The 22,226-nt window shown below is 45.0% G+C and overlaps 1 protein-coding gene across 4 annotated transcripts; it reads right to left on the bottom strand.

The window, feature by feature from the left end:
* Positions 1 to 11,977: 11,977 nt before the first annotated feature.
* LOC144503822 (gamma-crystallin S-1-like) lies at positions 11,978 to 22,021 on the bottom strand. Of its 4 annotated transcripts, XM_078228746.1 has the most exons (4): positions 14,417 to 14,425; positions 14,085 to 14,313; positions 13,144 to 13,158; positions 11,978 to 12,246 (listed from the first exon to the last, which is right to left on the bottom strand). In XM_078228746.1, the coding sequence occupies exons 1-4, from the start codon at positions 14,423 to 14,425 to the stop codon at positions 11,978 to 11,980; spliced, it is 522 nt and encodes a 173-aa protein (XP_078084872.1). The 4 variants fall into 4 exon arrangements, with proteins under 4 accessions (XP_078084872.1, XP_078084869.1, XP_078084871.1 ...); XM_078228743.1 differs by lacking the exons at positions 13,144 to 13,158; positions 14,417 to 14,425 and adding an exon at positions 21,995 to 22,021 and having other exon boundaries at positions 11,978 to 12,253; positions 14,071 to 14,313; XM_078228745.1 differs by lacking the exon at positions 13,144 to 13,158 and having other exon boundaries at positions 14,067 to 14,313.
* Positions 22,022 to 22,226: the final 205 nt, after the last annotated feature.

Genomic DNA, 22,226 nt, shown 5'->3' with positions numbered 1-22,226 from the left:
CCTCAGTACCTGAACAGGTGCCAGAGTGTGGTGACTAGGGTATTTTCACAGTGATTTAATTGCAGTGTTAATGTAAGCCTACTTGTGAAACTAATAAATAAACTTTAAGCTTAAGTGCTGTGGATATAGCCTGCTGCTGAGATCCTTTCTCTGCCCAGTCGCCCTCCTCTTCCAGCAGTTCAGTGTGGCCCCTATTCATTCTCTTTCACATGCACCAAGAGGAATCCCTGCCAGTGAACTCCTGTCTGGGAGCTGTAGGTTTGTGCAGAAGCCATTGAAAATCCTCCAACACCTGTCGCCGTGTAAAGTTTTCTAAATTAAAATAACTGTGGAAAGCTCAAATCACTTGTAGAATCTTAGCATCAGGCAGAAGAGATGAGTCAGCAGCTAATCCCTTTAAATAGCATTGGTGGAAGGTGTTCTCAATGCTCAATGTTCTCATTACTTCACATCATGTTCAGCTGTACGAGGTGAGTGAAGCAATCAACTAGAGCATTGCAGCATTCATATTCTGTTAATTCTACAACAATCCACTGTGCTTGTGGAAGTTAAAATGTTCAGATTGAAGTTTCATTGTTTGGAAGTTAAATTGTGCAGAAGTTTAAATGTTCAAATTAAAGTTTCATGACTTCTCTGTGCAGTAGTGGAAAATGTTTATCAGCTTACAGATCTTGAAAGACGTCAGTGTCTGCTATTTCAGCATGAACAAACTAATCTTCATCTGTGTAAGCCCCATAATATTCTACTTTTCAGCCTCCACCAGAGGGTGAGAAAGACCAGATTTTTCCATAGCAAATACCAAAGGCAAGATATGGGAATATGCTATGGAGGACATGATTGCAAGGCCCTGTTCCATTGTGATGGATGCCGTTGGAGGACTGGGCAGTGGCGAGGCCATTGAGGGTGGGGTTAAGTGGCTGCTGGCCGGCACGCTCGCCCTTGATGTGGCGGAGTTTGGCCTCGGGGGTGGGGGCCTGGGCGATGCATGAGTGGTTCAGAAAAACTTGCAGAACAACTGTAAGGTAGTTTCTCCTTGTGCAAACGTCATTTAAGGCCTCTTTTGGATTATGCATGCTGTCTAGCGCTGTTTGTACTCGAGTCAACTAAGAGTGCCCAAGGTTGCTGGTACCCAGGATCTCTGATATGCCAGCTATACTTCAGTTACCATGGTTACCAGGTGATAAGGGCTATTGGCTGACAACATGGCTCATGGCACTGGTTCCCAACCCACTCACATGTGTGCAGCATGCCCACAGCAAGAGCCAATCTTTTTATTTATCTGTTCATGAGATGTTGGCTGGGCCAGCATTCATTGCCCATCCCTGAGAGCATTTAAGAGTCAACCATACTTCTGTGGGTCTGGAGTCACGTGTAGGCCAGACCAGGTAAGGATGGCAGATTTCCTTCCCTGAAGGTCATTAGTGAACCAGATGGGTTTTTACAACAATTGACAATGGTCATCATTAGACTTTTAATTCCATTTTTTATTGAATTCAAATTTCATCATCTGCTGTAATGGGATTTGAATCCGGATCCCCAGAACATTACCCTAGATCTCCAGATTACTAGTCCAGCAACAATACCATTACCCCACCGCCACAAGAAATCCAATAGACCACACTAGCTGAAGCAAGGATTCCACAGGAAGCAGGAACCCCCTCGGAGTTGCAGTTCAGGACTTGGCTGAAGTAGGTCTCAAGACTTGTGGTGGTCACTTGTCTGCTGCACAATGTTGCCAAAAGGCTCTTCTATCGCCTATCAGGCAAAAAGCTGAAGATCAGGAGGCGAAAGAGGAGGAGGTTCAAGAAATTGAGGAAAAGGATGATGAGGAAGTGAAAAAGCTGAATATGAAGAACTAATTAAAGTTTGATATCTATGACTGCAGCCCCAATTCCCTGTTTCCCAGTAATACTACACTCCTTAGAAATCATAGAAACCCTACAGTGCAGAAGGAGGCCATTCGGCCCATCGAGTCTGCACCGACCACAATCCCACCCAGGCCCTACCCCCACATATTTTACCCGCTAATCCCTTTAACCTACACATCCCAGGACTCTAAGGGGCAATTTTCTAACCTGGCCAATCAACCTAACCCGCACATCTTTGGACTGTGGGAGGAAACTGGAGCACCCGGAGGAAACCCACGCAGACACGAGGAGAATGTGCAAACTCCACACAGACAGTGACCCGAGCCGGGAATCGAACCCGGGACCCTGGAGCTGTGAAGCAGCAGTGCTAACCACTGTGCTACCGTGCCGCCCCACTCCTTACTGTGATAACTCCCAGGACTTGCTTGGGGAATCACTGATTGACCTCCCTGTGGGACTCATTGAATACGAGCTCCTTGGGGATTGATAATTAACTAACTAGGTGGAGCTTATATACCGAGCCCTGTGTAAAGCAGGCCCCTGAGTGGGTCCATCGTTGTATTATCCAATTGGGGCCTGTTGTGTTCGCCACAGGCTTCTGGTTTTGCTTTACTTTATTTTGTGCAATAAAACACTGTTCCTTTACAGCTGACTCCTGGAGTTATTATACTTACCATCTGTCTGCCACTGGCCATCGCAGTATCCTCCTGGCCACTATGCAAGAGTAAAAGTTACCACAGCGTACACATTTCCAAAACAAATTTCGAGATTAAATTATGTCATATTGCATACAAAATTAACCAAATCACCCAAGTGTATTCACATAGTGCCTGTCTTTCGTGTGTCTTTCCTGTTGTAGATAATGTTACTCCAATGGTAGCAGCTACTGCTGATGTTCAGTGATAGGTATCTCTGCAGGATAACATACTTTGTAACTTTCCGCATCAGAAGGCAGTGGAGGCCACCGAAGGTAAATAGGTTCTTGTTGAACAAAGGAATCAAAGGTTATCAGGAGTAGATGGGAATGTGAGGCTCAACACACACAGATCAGCCATGATAAAGGCAAATTACTGTGGATGCTGGAACCTAAAACCAAATTCGAAAATGTTGGACATACTCAGCAAGTCTGACAGCATCTGTGGAGAGCGAATACAGCAAAACAGAGAAGCTTCCAGTGTTCAGACTTCAGAGACGGGAAAGGATACCTCTCTTTCTGCAGCTTCCAAAATAGCAGAATCTTCAGCTCTAGAGGGGTGAAACAAGAGACTCCACTCTCTCTCTCTGAACTCCAAACAGAATCTGAAACAGCTAAGCTGGAATCCGCTGTGAATGCCTAGCTGTCCCCAGTCATATGACTTGACCTGTCAATTATCCCAATCAAGCTCTGCTCTCCAATCGCTGGGGAACACCAAAACAGCAGAACACTGCATTAGTTCAGACCAAAACAAATAGGACATCAATTATACTGCTTCAGCAATAATAGAGAACACCTGCTGCAGACAAAACAGCACCGACAAAATGCCAGGGACTGCTAGAAAAATGCTGCAGAGAAACATGATTCAAATACATTTCTTAAAGGCACAGTATAATCACACACCCTTGGAAGTTGCTTTGAACACTGGCATCCACCACCATAAGAGCAGCAGTCTGAGCAGTGACAACAGCACTTTAACAATGGCTGGCTGCTTCTTCTGCGTCAATGGAAGCTAAAACATCTCCCATCAGCTGCTCCATCTCAGTTGATTCCCCAAATGTGTTGATGCTATTGGCCACCAGTTCCATGTTGAAAGGATGGTTGCCAAGCTCTTCACAAAGGTACATAGAATCCCTACAGTGCAGAAGGAGGCCATTTGGCCCATCGAGTCTGCACCGACCACAATCCCACCCAGGCCCTTTTCCTGTAACCTCTCATATTTACCTTGCTAATCCCCCCGACACTCGTGTTAATTTAGCATAGCCAATCAACCTAATCCACACATCTTTGGAGTGTGAGAGGAAACCGGAGCATCTGGAGGAAACCCTTGCAGACACAGGGGAGAATGTGCAAACTCCATACAGACAGTGACCCAAGGCCGGGATTGAACCCGGATCCTGGCACTGTGAGGCAGCGGCGCTAACCACTGTGTCACCGTGCCACCTCATGTAATAAGTGGGTGCGGTACTCCTTCTTGATCCTTGTCATTGACCAAAACCTTACTGGGAGGCACTCTACAGTTTGCAGTGTACCCCCATTTGTCTCCAGCTTAGTCTATTCAATTACTGAACTGAGATCTTTGCAGCAGAAATCATGTCAATCTCACCCTCCAGCAAGCTGGTATCTGTGCATCGGAATGTTGAAAATCATTGATTATATTCTTGTTTTAAAGTTTTCTGAAGGCAGGCCATTAATAAATGTTGAAAAGCTAAAGGATCTGTACATGATTCTTGGAATCACTGGAAGTCTCTCATCAATTTGAAATTGTTACTAATTAGATTAACTGTTCCAGGATATATTAGAAGGCATTTCATTCATAATTTGCTTTCATCTTTTATAGGTCAGACCACAATTAGACAACCACAGGCAATATTAAGATGCTACAAAACACAGATTGAGGTCAGTTCACAGCAGAATGGAAATGACACTTCTGTTTAAAAGAGTTTGAAGTTTCGAAGAAGCTCAGAGAAAAGAAACATTTTCCTAATTAGGAGAAAAGAAAATTGAGAGGCAGAACAATCCAGATTTTATTTAAAGCAAAAAACTGCCCACGCTGGAAATCTCAAATAAAAACAGAAAATGCTGGATAAACTCAGCAGTTCTGGCAGCATTTGTGAAGAGAGAAACAGAGTTAGTGTTCCGAGTCCGTATGACCCATGTAGAAGGTTAACACTGCTGCTTCACAGCGCCAGGGACCCGGGTTCAATTTCGGTCTTAGGTCACTGTCTGTGTGGAGTTTGCATGTTCTCCCAGTGCCTGCACGCATTTCCTCCGGGTGCTCTGGTAGATAACATTTGGTCTTGGTTGATTTGTATTCCAGGTTGTTTGAACTCAATCACCTGCCAAACATGACAAGTAAAACAGTCATCATCAAGGTTAAAAGACACTTTCCCACACACGGCATCCCACAGAGACTCATAACAGACAACGCTCGCCAATTCATCTCTGCTCAATCCTGCAACTTTCCACACACATGGGACTTTGAACATATCACGAGCAGCCCCCTCTATCCACAGCCAAATGGCCTGACAAAACAGGCAGTTCACTCAGCCAAGCATCTTCCAGAGAAACGTACCCGGGACCGCACAGATTATTCTGCTGCACTCCTCAGTCTGTGAAACCTACAATGACAGAGTGTGTCCTTGTCAGCACAGTGACTCTTTTCCAGGCGCACTGGGACCATGATTCCTACAACGAATGCTCTGCTGCAGCCGAAACCTGAAACCAACGGGAATGATGCCCTACTGCAACGCAGATTGAGAAGCAAAACGCACTATGAGATGCCCACAGACTCAGCCTTCTAACAGCAGGTCACACGGCCAGGCAACACATGGCCATGACCAATTGGTGGTGGTACATAGTAATGCCCCGTAACCGAACAGTTACATGGTGTCCTCAGACTGTGCCCACTTTGTACGTAATCGTTGTCAACTTCTGAATGTAGCAGAACCAGCACCAACAGGTAACACAGCACTTCAGACGTCCAGCCTATGGCACCAGCTCCCTGCACCAACATAAATGCAGTTGCCTACAGAGGCCAACACAGTGAATCCTGCATCTGACGAGCAGATGAAACATCCCGTGTTGCTAACAGTGTTGCTAACTGGCCACAGAAAGACTATAACCCCACCAACCGGTGTAATCATTCTACCTCAGCCTATATATGTAAGTAGGTATACATTGTCAGTTTGTTTAACTGTATGTACATAATGCTCTGTACATAATTCCCTATCGCGTACACTGTTGCATCTCATGCCACTGGGAGTCCCAACAGGGGAGACGTAGATCACGGGTCATGTGAGAACACATCGACAGAGGTCACGTGGCAGGAGCATGAGAGTTACCCCTGGGAGAGTGGGTAAAGCACAAGCGGTGAAGTAGCCACAGAACTAGTGATATAAAAGAGAAAGGCAGAAAGGCCCAGGAATAGTTATAGGCACTGATAGTAAAATGATAACCTTGCAACATGGTAACTAAATTGTTCGAGTGCAATACACGTGGCTGACTGGCACTGATTACACATTGATGGAACCTGAACAGATGATGGAACCTGAAGATGCGCCATGCACATCACGCAAGTGTAAGCCAGACATTTACAAAGGACTGATTGTGGCAGGTAACGGGCTAACTGAGAGTAGGCCAAGTGATAAAGACACTTATCACAAAGAACAACAACCAATAGTTGGAACCAACATGTCATACCTGCCAGATGGGCTTAATGAATGGAGGGAAGCCACAATAGTAGAAAGAGCAGGAAAGACCACAGGGAAATAAAAGATTGGCTGAATGTGCAGGACGAGGTCAGTCTATCAAATCTATAAGTTGACAAAACTCATCACCAAACTCCGTGGCCTGGGCCTCGGCACCTCCCTCTGCGACTGGATCCTGAACTTCCTAACCCACAGACCACAATCAGTAAGGATAGGCAACAACACCTCCTCCACGATCATCCTCAACACCAGTTCCCCACAAGGCTGTGTTCTCAGCCCCCTACTGTACTCCTTATACACCTATAACTGTGTGGCCAAATTCCCCTCCAACTCGATTTTCAAGTTTGCGGACAACACCACCGTAATGGGTCGGATCTCAAACAATGATGAGAAGAGTACAGGAATGAGATAGAGAATCTGGTGAACTGGTGGGGCAACAATAATCTCTCCCTCAATGTCAACAAAACAAAAGAGATTGTCATCGACTTCAGGAAGTGTAGTGGAGGACATGCCCCTGTCTACATCAAAGTAGAAATGGCCGAGAGTTTCATGTTTTTAGGTGTTCAGATCACCAACGACCTGTCCTGGTTCCCCCATGCCGACACTATAGTTAAGAAAGCCCACCAACGCCTCTACTTTCTCAGAAGACTAAAGAAATTTGGCATGTTAACTACGACTCTCATCAACTTTTACAGATGCACCACAGAAAGCATTCTTTCTGGTTGTATCACAGCTTGGTATGGCTCCTGCTCTGCCCAAGACCGCAAGGAACTACATAGGGTCATGAATGTAGCCCAATCCATCACACAAACCAGCCTCCCATCCATTGACTCTGTCTACACTTCTCGCTGCCTCGGCAAAGCAGCCAGCATAATTGAGGACCCCACACACCCCGGACATTCCTCCTTCTTCTGTTAGGAAAAAGACGCAAAAGTCTGAAGTCATGTGCCAACCGACTCAAGAACAGCTTCTTCCCTGCTGCTGTCAGACTTTTGAATGGACCCACCTTGCATTAAGGTGATCTTTCTCTTCACCCCAGCTATGACTGTAACACTACATTCTGCACTCTCTCCTTTCCTTCTCTATGAACGGTATGCTTTGTCTGTCTAGCGTGCAAGAAACAATACTTTTCACTGCATACCAATACATGTGACAATAATAAATCAATCAAATCAATCAAATCAAAATAGAAGTAAGGGAAATGTGGAAAGCCAGGAAACACGGGGCACGATCTTACGACCTCGGCCCACCTGACTTTCGGTGAGGTGAGGTAATAAGATTGGGTGAGAGGTGAAAAACTAGAGACAGGTCCAGTTTCTCATCTCCCCCGATCATACCGGCCCGGTTTGCTGGCAAAATTGGCTTCTTGCCCAGAAATTAATATTAATGAATGTCATTTGAATGTCATTAGCGCCCTCCAGATGCTATCATTTGATATCAGTTGATCTTACTGGCTTGGTGGTCAAGCTTTTCACCAGCGAGAATCACAGCTGGTCTCCACCAGCTGGAGACCAGACATGGTGGCCTCACCAGGGGGATCAAAGGCCATCAATGCCCCCAGGTGATTGGGGGCATGGCCGGGCAGTGCCCATGGGGCACCATAACTGTGCCAGGGCAGTGCCAAGGGGGTGAGGCCTGTGTGGGATTGGAGCCTGTGAGGGTGGAGCTATGATGGGGGAGTGGAATAGGAACTCTGCAGGGGTGGGAGGGAAAGGGGAAACTTATCGGAAGGGAGAGAGGGAAAGAATTCTGCAGGGGAGGTGGGAGTGGGAGGGAGGGAACTCTGCAGACAGGGGTGATTGACAGGGATGGCGATGAATCTGGGGTGAGTGGGGGGTGGACCGTATAGGGAGTGAGGAGTGGTGATATCAATGGGGATGTGGCAGTGGAGAGGGTGTGGAGTCCAATGTCTGTGGGGAGGGGGGGAGGCCGGCAATCTGGCACCTGCACAATGGCACCCCTAGAGCTCTGCATCCAGCTTCCTCAGCGAGTTCAGGCTCCCCCCCCCCCCCCCTACCTGTGGGCGAGAATCACATCCTGGCACTTTTACTGCACTAAGTGCCATCAGATTGCTACTCATAGCTCACCGAAAAAACTGGTGTGATTCTCTCCCGTTTTCCAGCTCATTCAGCACTTTGAATTTTTTTTAGCAAGATCGTGCCAACAGTGTAAGTTCAGGCAGTGGGCCTAATGGTGAACAAAGACCAAGGAAAGGATCACACATTTAGGGAACAAAGTCTATAAAAGCCGGAAGGCCGGGTTGAGCAGTAGTCGTCCAGATAGCAGCAGGAGATCTAGTCAGGGACATAGTTTAACAGGAGCAAGAACCAAGCACAAGGAACAACACAAGAAGTAGAAGCCCCTACAGTAGAGAAGCTCTAGTGGCTTCAAAAATTTAAATGGTAAATTGGCAAAGGAGGCAAAACAAAAAGAATTTGACAGTGGGAAAGAGTTTGGCAATTCCATGGAGGTCCCAGATAAAAGAAAGCCAGCGTTATCCCATAGATGGATATGGGTGGAGGAAGTAATTCTCAACGGCACATACAAACCTAAGGCCAGACTTGTACCTCGGGGATTTGAGGAACAACTAGGCGGCCAGGAAGTTAGAGCAGACCCCCAATAGCAGGAACAGTAAATTTGAGGACACATTTTTGGTGACACATTCATGGGAATGTAAATCCATTGATACAAAAGCAGCATTTTTGCAAGTGGAGCCATTTCAAAGAGAAGTATTCTTAAAGCTGGAGATATAGAGGGGAAATTATGAAAGCTGAATAAGTATGTTTACAGGCTAAACGATGCGAATTGTGTCGGGTATTTTTCAGATAAGTCCGTCCTACTAAAAGCTGGTTGTTTTCAGCTAAAAGCAGATCCAACAATGTTTTGTTGATGCTATGAAAGAAAAAAGTGGGTGTTTACTTAATGCATGTAAGATGCTGTGTGGGAGATATGCGGCATTTGAGAAATTTGTAATAGATAAAATTATAAAGAAATTGAAAATTGAGAGTCAGGCTTCTGGAGTTTTTAAGTATATTCGGTTGGACATTTGGCAGACCCCAGGTTGGGAATAACCCTGACTCAGCAGTCTTCCCTGGAGAATGCCATTAGGATCCAAATAAATTGGGCTAAGTCTACACAAAAGGAAGCCTTTATTACCAAGGAAGAGGTAGATCAATTAAGAAGTTTAATTGGGCAATTAAATTGGCTATGCACACAAATTATACCAATGAGTGCTCAGATGCATTAGAATTGAGCACCATGCTGAAACATGCTCCTGTTGGGAATGTTAAAATTAAATAAAACATTGCAGAAATTAAGTTTAGAAGAATATATGCTCAGATTTCCAGACCTGGGTGACCCAGAAGCGATGAAATTAGTCATTTTTGGTCACACCTCATACGCTAACCTCCCCGATGGTTATTCGAGTACGGTAGGATTCATTATATTTTTAGTGGGTAGAAACCATGAATGTTGTCCATCAGCCTGGGAATCTAAATAAGGAGAGTAGTTAAAAGTACCTTAGTTGCGGAAACGCTTGACTGATATGGTTATATATTTATCGAGTATTTTAAAGGATCTCCCTTCTAAGGGAGAATGTGCTTACAGAATGCTATAATGATAACCATGCACTCTGTGACAATGTCCATGCGACAAAGAATGTCATGGAAAAGAGGTTGAGGATTGCTCTCACAAGTATAAAAGAGATGTTGGAAAGAAAGGAGATTTGCAAAATAAAAGTTATCAGACTGTTTCACAAAAAAGAACTGCTTGTCCAACTAAATTGCTGGATACCTTTGAAGAATTATGAGAACACGAATGTTTTCATGTTGTAACCTTATCAATTTCATTTTTTGTTTTCTAGACAGGGGACGGGGTGAATACAGAATATGTTAAATATTGATTGAATAATAAGATGATGCATTATCATTTTGTATCTTTTCTTATTAATAGATTTGGTTTGCAGATCAATTTAATTTAAAGAAAAGTGGGAATCTGTTAGTATTCTGTCCATGGATGTTAAATAGCTAGCATTTTAAGGTAATAAGTTTTTATTCATTTGTTAGTGTCACAAGTAGGCTTACATTAACACTGCAATGAAGTTACTTGAAAATCCCCTTGTCGCCACACTCCAGCGCCTGTTCGGGTACACAGGGGGAGAATTTAGCATGGCCAATGCACCTAAGCAGCATGTCTTTCAGACTGTGGGATGAAACCGGAGCACCCGGAGGAAACCCACACAGACACAGGGAGAATGTACAGACTCTGCACAGACAGTGACCCAAGCCGGGAATTGAACCCAGGTCCCTGGCTCTGTGAGGCAGCAATGCTAACCAGTCTGCATCATGCCACTGGTTAACTGGGTATTTATTAGTTAATCATGCTCAGTTGTGTATATAAAGAGCCAGTCAGCACTGGGGAGATTGTGATAAACATAAACTCTACAATGAACAGTCTCTATCAGAGCATCCTATTCTCCGTGTCTTCTTCACAACCAGGCTTGGGAATTTCTCCAACAATAGCACCCTGAATTCTGAAACCTGGAGCACACCTCTCTTTCTACCAATGTTGTTGGTACTGACACGGACTACAATCAATGGCCGTTCACCCTCCCTGTCTAAGGGTGCTTTGCAGCCATTCCATGACATCCTTGACCCTCGCACCAGAAAGACAGCGTACCATCCTGAATTCGCAGAATCCGCAGAAACGCCTGCCTCTTCCGTTAACTATTGAATCACTATTGCTCTTCTGGCCCCCGTAGATTTCAGGGATATATACAGGTCCAGGCTGTGGAATTCTTTCTTGAATCTGTCACTTCCTGAGTTAGTTCCTGTGTGGCACAATGGCACAGTGGTTAGCACTGCTGCCTCACAGTGCCAGGAACCTGGGTTCAATTCCCGGCTTGGGTCACTGTCTGTGTGGAATTTGCATGTTCTTCCCGTTCTGCGTGGGTTTCCTCCGGCTGCTCTGGTTTCCTCCCACGCTCCAAAGATGTGCAGGTTAAGTTGAATCGCCATGCTAAATTGACCCTAGTTTCAGGGGGAATAGCAGGGTAAATGTGTGAGGGGATAGGGTGGGATTGTGATTGGTGCAGGCCAGATGGGCCGAATAGCCTCCTTCTGTACTGCAGGGATCCTATGAGTTGCCAGTACTGTTTCTAAATTGTTGCATAAGGCACAGCTAATGTTCAATTATCACCTCAAATCCCCAATTAGTCCAAATCAAGGTCCCTGGATTTTATTTTAATTGGTTCAGATATCAATTTTTTTTACTGTTAATCATTTCTTATATGTAATGAACAGGTTGGATTCCAATGGAATTTAATGACCTACAGAAAGGAATGAGATCTATTAACTTGATTATACTTGCTTCATTAGTGATCTTAAAATAGCTTTGCGTTTTGCTTTCATAACAAGCCTTGGTAATTTGCTTAAAACATGGTGGGGAAACCAGTAGTCTCAATGGTATGAGTTACTGGTATAAATAATGGTTCCATGGCAGAATCTTACATTACTATATATTTTCATATTGTTAATTCTATGGCTCAAATGCATTTCCCAGTGATTATTGTAATCTCGAGATCATAAAATGTCAGTGGCGCAGAAACACAAAAACACAATCCAGATAAAGAAATCAGTTCTGCTGATAACAACTTTATTATGTTTCAGAATATTTCATCATGACAAAACCTCGTTTCTAACAAGGAATTAAAAATCCCTCATGCGTCTGAAAGATCCGATAGTTGAGTTGAAGCCGCCCCAGTCACTGTATCTCCTGTATTCACCGGGTCTCAAGAAGTACTGTCGGCCTCTGTAGTTGGGCTGTTCATAGAAGATCCAGTAACCGTCCATCACTTGGCAGGAGTTAATGTCACGGTAACGGAAACGATCGTAGACAGATGGACAGTCATCCATGAATTCCATCATCTGTCCCCCAAAATCAGGCCTCTCGTAAATCCTCATTCTATAGTTTCCACCTCGGTACTGGAATAAAAAACATATCATATTCATGATGTAACAGGATATATGTTTGTAATACATGTTGATGAGGTTTCCAAAATTAGAGTTCTTTAGAATAAGGAACATGAAATATGTATGGATGCATCTATTACCAAAGGTAGGAGTAAAAATCAATTCCAAAATTGATTATTGACCATTCATTAAATGTTTCTAATTACTGTGAAGTTCTTAGAAACAATGTTATAAAACTGAAGCATGAGACATTTGAGTATAATGTCGATCACGACATGTTATTCTATCCTTGTATAGATAATTGACAAAAATACATTGCTCTTGCTACAGCTAGTTCTTTGCATTGGTTAGAAATGACACAGATTTCATCTTAGAACTAATGTTTCTCCATTCTGAAGAAAGATGTACAAAAATTAACATTAAAAAGAGTTATGAGGCAAGTGCTAACAGATAGATAGCTACTCCCTTTAAGACTATGGACACCTCCATCTGACTATCTTGGAGTTAAAAGGAAACTGCTGAACCCTAGACTTGGAGATTGATCAGGCATGGTCAAGTTCCCAACAAGATGAAGACTATTGTGTTAGGTGAGGATCTGGACTAAGTCATCAACACTGAACAGCTTTCCAATAAGTTTAAAGTTTATTTATTAGTGTCACACGTAGGCTTACATTAACACTGTAATGAAGTTACTGTGAAAATCCCCTAGTTGCCACACTCCGGCACCTGTTCGGGTACACTGAGGGAGAATTTAGCATGGCCAATGCACCTAACCAGCACATCTTTCGGACTGTGGGAGGAAACTGGAGCACCCGGAGGAAACCCATGCTGGCACGAGGAGAACGATCAAACTCCGCACAGACAGTGATCCAAGCTGAAAATCGAACCTGGGTCCCTGGCACTGTGAGGCAGCAGTGCTAAACACTGTGCCACTGTGCCATCCATGGTAATATACATGCTCTGTGCCACCATTTCAATTATAGCCCTTTAAGCAAAATATTGTAAGCCTGTTAGTACTAAGGCTTCATGCACATGCGCTGTCTCTGCCAATGCTAGCATATTATTGACAGAGCCCTGGCCAAATCCACCAGAAAGCAGGGAGGTACATGATGATGATCATGATGATTCTGTATCATTTACGCCTTACTTTTTATCTGTAGTTAGTGTAAATTTATAACTAATTGGAAACCTATCGATACAATACTGACAAGCTTTTTAGTTCTAGATTCCCAACCCTGGTTGTTTCTTGTTGTTCTTCAATGGTTTTCCAACATTTCATAGAATAGAATCATAGAATCCCTACAGTGCAGAAGCAGGCCATTCGGCCCATCAAGTCTGCACTGACAACAGTCCTACCCAGGCCTTATTCCCGTAACCCCACATATTTACCCAATCCCCCTGACACAAAGGAGCAATTTAGCATGGTCAATCAACCTAATCCACACATCTTTGGAGTGAGGGAGAAAACCGGAGCACCCGGAGGAAACCCACGCAAACATGGGGAGAAAGTACAAATTCCACACAGGCAGTGACCGGAGTCTGGACGTGAACCTGGGTCTATGGCGCTGTAAGGCAGCAGTGCTAACCACTACGCCACCGTGCCACCATTGTTGCAGCAACACGAAACAGAATAACTAAAGTATGGGTTTGTCTCTTTTGACAGGAAAAGAGAATGAGGATAACAATCATTCTATTATCAAAGATTATGACACTATTAATGAAGGGGCTGCGAATAAATTGCATATAATAAAATTACTGATTGGTTTTAACATATATCACATCAGAAAATCATTTGAAAGTGATAATTAACATGTAGCTAGAATACATACGTGAGGAAAACTACGGCATGATTTGACACAGTCATTGAATCCCATCCAGCGCTGGTAGTCAGGATATTCTCCCCTGGTCAGAGCATACTGGTATCCCATGTAATTGGGTTTCTCATACAGCACCCACCAGTCACTCTCAACACGGATGGAGTTACAGCGACTGAAGTAAGGGGACAGGTCAGCACAGTCACTGCTGCACTCATAGTGCCGACCCTGGAAGTTCCTGTCCTCGTAAAAGATAATCTGTGGAGATAGAAAATGATACAATTGAATCGATAATTTCCTTAATTTGATGTATTTTGTACAATATATTAACAATGATGAAAAATATGAGAGTTAATCTTACCTTGCCCATTTTGAGCGACACAGTCAGTTAGACAACTACCTGGACATTGCAATGTTTCACACAGCTGGATATTTATACGCTGGACTGAAACGCCACTGTAGGGAATACTTTTGTTATTCTAATAGATTCAACAGCGTATATCAGCAAAAAACAAATTAGAAAAAAGCTATAGTCATTGCAGACAAAATCCCCTTATTCAAGTTTCTAGATAGGACACTGATTCTATCCATTCTGCTTTGATGCTGTTTTAATTGTTTGTGAAAAAATTCAAATGGCAACGATCCAAATTTCTTGTATGTTTAGACCAGTAAAGTTATTGTCTCTTTGTTGATCTGTTTTTTAACTTTGTTTCCAAGAACAAATGGTTACTATCCCTGTTCATAAGTAGTGAACTTATATTAACGTAATTAACCAATAATCTGAATGTCATATCTATACTGGAGAACTTTGTGAAGTTTGTTAAGCCAGTACGTAGAAGGGCCTACAACTGACCTGAGGCAGGATTTTATCGGCCGCGCTTGCCCCGAAACTGGAAAATCCCGCCCGAGGTCAACAGACCTTTCCATGGTCTGCCCCTCGGCTGCTCCGATTCCCATGGCAGGCGGAATGGGAAATTTTGCCCCCTGGACTTAATTTTAGATCATGAATCCACACAAGTGGTTTAAGTGTAAGTGGAGGGAGCATTTTGCATCAGCGACCATGCTCTGTTAGATTCAAGATTGTTATAGAAAAGAACAAGGATGGGCGAGAAATAAAAGTTCAAAACTGGGTAGGCTGATTTTACGAAGATCAGGTATGATTTGGCCAGAGTGGACTGAGAGCAGACAGTTTTAGGTAAATCTGTGACAGAACAGTGGGACACATTCAAGAAGGAAATAGGGACAATACAGGACCAATATGTAGTAATAAAGAAAAAGCGTGGGACTAACAAATCCAGTGAACCCTGGAGGGATTGAGGGATATACAGAATTGGATAAAGAAGAAAAGGGAGGCTTATGACAGACATCAAGGGCTCAAAACAGCAGAAGCACTAGAGAAGTTTAGAATGTGCAAGAGGGAACTTAAAAAAATAATTTAGGAGAGCAAAAGGGGACATGAAAGGATACTGACAGGCAGAATAAAGGAAAATCCTAAGTTGTTTTACAAGTACCTTAAGGGCAAAAGTATAAGTAGGGAAAGAATAGGACCCAATAAGGGCAACAGTGGTCATTTGTGTGTGTAGGTAGGGTTCTAAATGAATACTTTGTGTGAGATTTTCCATTCGTTCTCGCCCCAATACCGGAAAATCCCACCCAAGGTCTAGGGACCTTTACATGGTCCATTTCCTGTCCGCTATGATTCCCATGGTGGGCAGGACGGGAAAATGTCATTCTTTGTGTCAGTGTTCACTGGTGAGAAAGACGATGTGGGTATAGAAATCATGGAGGAGGACTGTGATACAATTGTTGTACAAACCTGTCCGTTTTGACCTCTAATATTGAATAAAGACACAAAGTCGACTTTAAGGGCGGAATTCTCCGGCCGCACTGGTCTAAAAGCTGGAAATTCCCGCCTGACCGTCAATGGCGTTTCACATACTCCGCAACCCGCCCACAAAATTCCAGTGGCGGGCAGGATGGGAGAATTCTGGCCTAAATATTTTAACAATTTTTAAAGATTTTGTATATACTTGCAATGCATAAATTAAATCCTCACTATCCATTACTTAACTTAAGACTGATTGCCACTTGCACATGAAACCTGGCCAGGGTTTTGCCGCACAGATTTCAGCCTTTCTCTTCTTTCAGATATTGTCTCATTTTGTGAACTTTGATCCCGGGTTTTTCACTGAACACAAGTATTAGCATTCTTATACCCCAAATGTTCCTTGGCAACTGGCCAATGAATTGCATCATTTGATTAGGCCAATAAGATAGAGGCAGCACAGAGGGTTGGGGCCCTCCAGACCCCATCATGTTTAGACCTTATTGCCCAAAGCTACATTCCAAAGCCCGTATTTGATCTGATTTGATTTGATTTATTATTGTCATATGTAGTAGCATACAGTGAAAAGTATTGTTTCTTGCGTGCTATACAGACAAAGCATACCATTCATAGAGAAGGAAATGAGAGAGTGCAGAATGTAGGGTGTGGAGAAAGATCAACTTAATGGAAGGTAGATCCATTCAAAAGTCTGACGGCAGCAGGGAAGAAGCTGTTCTTGAGTCGGTTGGTACGTGACCTCAGACTTTGTATCTTTTTCCTGACGGAAGAAGGTGGAAGAGAGAATGTCCAGGGTGCGTGGGGTCCTTAATTATGCTGGCTGCTTTGCCGAGGCAGCGGGAAGTGTAGACAGATCTCAAGCAGAGAGCCATTGGACGCTCAGCACTTACTTTCTCACTAACCCTGACTGATGGAGCGCCCAAATCGGACTTATATGGAGCATGTCTGTTTCACGCCGATTCTGGATGGGCGAATGCAGTGGTAAAGGGGAAAGTGTTGGTAAAGTTGGGCGTGCAGCCCATTAAGTCAATTGAAATGCATACATGCATGCATGTGGCCATTTTCGGGCCTTGGTAAAGGGGGAACCAACATGGAGGCAGACGCGGATAACGCGTCACACCCAACTTTACCAAGTTTTTGCACCCAAAAACGGGCACATCGCGATGGTAAAATCGGGCCCATAGAGTTTAAGAGCAGGGAGGTTATGCTGGAACTAAAATGCTGGTTAGGCCACAGCTAGAGTATAGTGTGCAGTTCTGGAATCCACATTATGGGAAGGATGTGATAGCACTGGAAAGGGTGCAGTGATTTACCAGGATGTTGCCTGGGCTGGAGAGTTTTAGTTATGAAGAGTGATTGGATGGGCTAGGGTTATTTTCCTTGGAGCAGAGGAGATTGAGGGAGGACATGATTGAGATGTATAAAATTATGAGGAGCACAGATACCGTGGACAGGAAGAAACTTTTCCCCTTTGTGGAGGGATCAATGACCAGGGTGTATAGATTTAAGATAAGGGCAGGAGGTTGAGGGGGATGTGAGGAAAAGCTTTTTCACCAAAAGGATGGTGGGAGTCTGGAACTCGCTGCATGAAAGAGTGGTGTAAGATGAGACCCCCATAACATTTAAGAAATATTTAGATGTGCACTTACGATGCCCAGGCATGTAACACTATGCAGCAACGGTTGGGAAATGAGATTAGAATAGGTGGGTGATGTGTCTTTGACTGGCAGGGACTTGATGGGTTGAAGGGCCTTTTCCTGTGTTGTAGACCTTTATGACATTATGGGATGAATTTTCCTGTTCTGACCATAACGGAAATCCTAGCAGGCGAGGGGTGGCAGATCATGGAAAGGTCCATTGACCTTGGGCTGGATTTTCCGGTTTCAGGGTGAGCAGGGAGGAAAATCCCACCCTATGATTCCATGACGCAAACTGTGAGGGTTGTTGTATATTTAAGTGGTTGCCCTTTGTGTTAACATTATTAAAGCTCAAAAGTTCCTTGGCAATCGGTCAATGAATTGATCAGAAACCCGATTGCATCGTTCGATTAGCCCAATCAAATAAAGCCAAGGCAGAGGCACTGGTCCCTCCAGACTCCATCATGTCCAGGCCTTCAATGCATGTAGCTTACATTCCAATGTCCATATAAGGAACACTGGCTCCAAAAGTCTGTAAACAACTCCATACTGATGGGGACAAGCTGTGATATTTAACATCCTGCTTCCATTGATAAATTGGGCAGCACGGTGGCACTGTGGTTAGCACTGCTGCCTCACAGCACCGGGGACGCAGGTTCAATTCCAGCCTTGGCCACTGTCTGTGTGGAGTCTGCACATTCTCCTGTGTCTGCGTGCGTTTTCTTTAGGTGCTCTGGTTTCCTCCCACAGTTCAAAGGTGTGCGGGTTAGGTTGATTGACCCTCATGTTAGGGAGATTAGCAGGGTAAATGTGTGAGGTTAAGAGAATAGGGCCTGGATGGGATTGTGGTCGGTACAGACTCGATGGACTGAATGGCCCCCTTCTCTAGTGCAGGGATTCTCTGATTTTATGATTCTAAGTTCCAGGCCAGTCTGGCCACACGAAATCGAAGCATACTTAAAAACAACTTTGACCAAAAATCAGGTTTACTTGATTGAAGATCTTTCAGCATATTAAAAGTGAAATCTCCGCAGGCCATTCAGCCATTCAGTCACCTGCTAGTGATGTAATGGAAGCCGGGACATCACAACAGCACTTTGCAATTGGTGAAAAGCTAGAGACAGTAGCGGTCCGAAGAGGCTGTGTTTATATAAGTCATTATTCGTCACGAACAGAAAATAACCAAAAAGGCTGATGCGATAACTAGAATGGGGGTTCTCAAAGTGTGGGGTGCAACCCCCAGTGGGGTTGTGTGGGGAGCAATTGGGGTCATGGGTCCTCTCTTCTCTATGGCAACAAAGGTAACCATGGAGCAAAGACACAGATGGGACAGTCCTGGGATTGGGTCCAAGGCCCTTTGACATGCACATAATGCACAGTTTTTTACTGCCTCGATCCAGTGAATGTGAATTAGACTCAGGCGTACGAGGAGCCAATTCACAGTTTGCAGGTGATCAGAACATGAAGTATTGTGAACTGTGAGAAGGATAGATTTCAAGAGGCATTAAAATTTTAGTGGCATTGATTCTATGTTAGAATCCTACAGTGCAGAAGGAGGCCATTTGGCCCATCGAGTCTGCACCAACAACAATCCCACATAGGCCCTATCCCCATAACCCCACGCATTTACCCTGTTAATCCCCCGACACTAAGAGGCAATTTAGCATGGCCAATCCACCTAACCCACACATCTTTGGACTGTGGGAGGAAACTGGAGCACCCAGAGGAAACCCACGCAGACACAGGGAGAATGTGCAGACTCTACACAGACAGTGACCCAAGGTGGGAATCAAACCCAGGCCTCTGGTGCTGTGAGGCAGCAGTACTAACCACTGTGCCAGCGAGCCACTTCCAATGGGTTACAACCAAGTGAGAAGTCTGACTTTCATCTATCCAACTCCCTCAGATGGTCACCACAAAGTTTTAAGTTTATTTTTTGTATGGGTATGCCTTTTCCCAAAACAATTTTCCCAAAACAAAGCCAATCAAGCAACGTTTACTTGAGTTAAAGAAAGAGCAAATTTATTAACTGCTAAGAGCAATAAAAACACTCTGTTAAGCATATATCCCCAATGTAGTCATTCATCCTGCCCCTCCCAGCACACACATACACACACACACATGCATTCATGCACACACATGCATACACACACGTACACACTCATACACACACACAGACGCATTCATGCACACACATGCATACACACACACACACGTGCACACACACACACACACGCGCATGCGAGTCATAAATAAGAGGAGTTGAATTTCAATCAAAAGAAGTTCAAAGAATATGCAGCTAAACTTTCTTTGATTATCCTTGAGGCAGAGATTTTAAATGCTGCAGCATTTTAAGTCAGCTGGTTTCTAGGATATGATTGAATGCAAAAGTTGTTGTAATTATTCTGAGATCTTGGTGTGGTGAACCATAGATGGTCAGCACTATGGGTACTTGTAGATATGTTACTGTTGTCACTGTTGGGGTTAGGGTTGGGGTGTTCTACCTGTTGATATTGTTCTGTGGTACACTCCAGTTGGCTCCGCCTACCTGGAGGAGTATAAAGGTCACTGCACTGCCGGGTGACCCTTTAGTCTGGGATTGTATTGTTATATAGTATGCTCCATTCTTGTTACTAATAAAAGCCTTTATTTCCCAGGTACGATCTAGCCTCCTGAGTGATTTAATCGCACATCAATTTTATTAGTAACAAATTTTGGTAAAAAAAAAACCATGGAGCAAATGTTGAAACCCGATCGGCTTACCTTAGATCCACGTGCAACGGGAGCGTCGAACACTTTCGACCATTGGTTGAAGTGTTTTCAAGACTATATCGATGCCTCAACAGCCATTCAAAACGACGCCGATAGACTGCGGGTACTCCACGCAAGGGTAAGCGACACTGTATACTCATCAATCCGCGATGCCCAAGACTACAAAGGGGCCATCGAACTACTTAAGAAACGGTACAACAAACCGCCAAACGAGATTCATGCTCGACACCTTCTAGCCACTCGACGGCGGCAGCCCGGCGAAACGACAGGAAAGTACCTGCGCGAACTTCAGCAGCTAGCCAGAGCCTGCAACTGCAAGCCAGTGTCGGCGGCCCAGTATACTAGCGACTTGATCCGAGATGCGTTCGTGGCAGGAATCGGCTCATCTTATATTCGCCTGCGGCTGCTAGAGCAAGGTAACCGAGACCTAGCTAAGACAGTGGAATTGGCTGACACAATGGAAACGGCCTCCAGAAGTCTAGAAACTTACCCCACTGACCACGTGGGAACATCGTGGCAAGTACAGCCACCGACTCAACTCTACCCAGCGGCTCCGAAAAACTGCGCGATTGTGCTTTCACCCTCGGACCTGACGACGGTGGCAGCTCCAGGAGGCCCGCGGTGCTATTTCTGTGGATTGGCGAAACACCCTCGGCAGCGATGTCCAGCCAGAACGGTATTTTGCTCCGCGTGTGGGAAGAAAAGGCACTATGCTAAAGTATGCAGGGCTAAACCACCCTTGAAGCTTAGCAGCGCGGCGTGTGATTCTCCAGAGCCTGTCTCCTTGTCTCCAGCTTCTTCGAGGTCTTCCACCACGTGTGATTCCCGAGCGCCGCCATTTCTGATGACGAAGACGCAAGACACGTGCGACCTGCAGGGGCCGCCACTTTTAGCGCCACCGACCACGTGCGATCCATGGGCGCAGCCATTTTGGTCGGCACCGACCGCAGACGACCAGCAGGGGTCATCATCATCAACCATCTCAGCTGCCTGCAGTTGCACTCAAGACCCAATGGTGGCATCGATCATCCTGGACCAGGCCAAGCCTCACAGACTCGACAAGTCCATGATGGGCATAGAGGTAAATGGACGCCTAATTCATTGTTTGTTTGACAGCGGGAGCACGGAGAGTTTCATTCACCCTGACACCGTGAAACGGTGCGGTCTCCGAGTATGGACTGTCAGACGGACAATTTCGATGGCGTCAAGGTCCCAATCTGTTACCGTTCTTGGGAGCTGCGTGGGAAACCTAACGGTGCGGGGCACAGTTTATGAGAACTTCAGGCTCCTCGTGTTACCGCACCTTTGTGCTCCGATACTCCTGGGACTAGACTTTATGGTCCACCTGAGGAGTGTAACCCTGCAGTACGATGGGCCACTCCCTCCACTTTCAGTGGGAGAACAGCAGCCTCCAAATTGCCCAGCGCACTCCACATGTAGCCTCTCGACACTCAGAATCACCCCACCATCTTTATTCGAGAATCTCATGCCAGGCTGCAAGCCCATCGCAACTAAGAGCAGGCGTTACAGCGCGGAGGATCGGATCTTTATTCGATCTGAAGTTCAGCAGCTCCTCAGGGAAGGGATCATTCAACCTAGCACTAGTCGTGGTGGTTAAAACGGGAGACAAACCCCGGATGGTCATAGACTATAGTCAGACCATTAATAGATACACGCAGCTGGACGCGTATCCTCTCCCGCGCATATCTGACATGGTCAACCAGATTGCGCAGTACCGGGTGTTCTCCACCATTGACTTGAAGTCAGCTTACCACCAGCTCCCCATTCACCCAGAGGACCGAAAGTATACGGCCTTTGAGGCGGATGGTCGTCTTTACCACTTTTTAAGGGTTCCCTTTGGCGTCACGAATGGGGTCTCGGTCTTCCAGCGTGCAATGGACCGAATGGTGGACCAGAAC

This window comes from Mustelus asterias, chromosome 14 (genome assembly GCF_964213995.1).
Source record: "Mustelus asterias chromosome 14, sMusAst1.hap1.1, whole genome shotgun sequence".
Lineage (NCBI taxonomy): Eukaryota > Metazoa > Chordata > Chondrichthyes > Carcharhiniformes > Triakidae > Mustelus > Mustelus asterias.
This window is presented reverse-complemented; position numbering and strand designations above follow the sequence as displayed.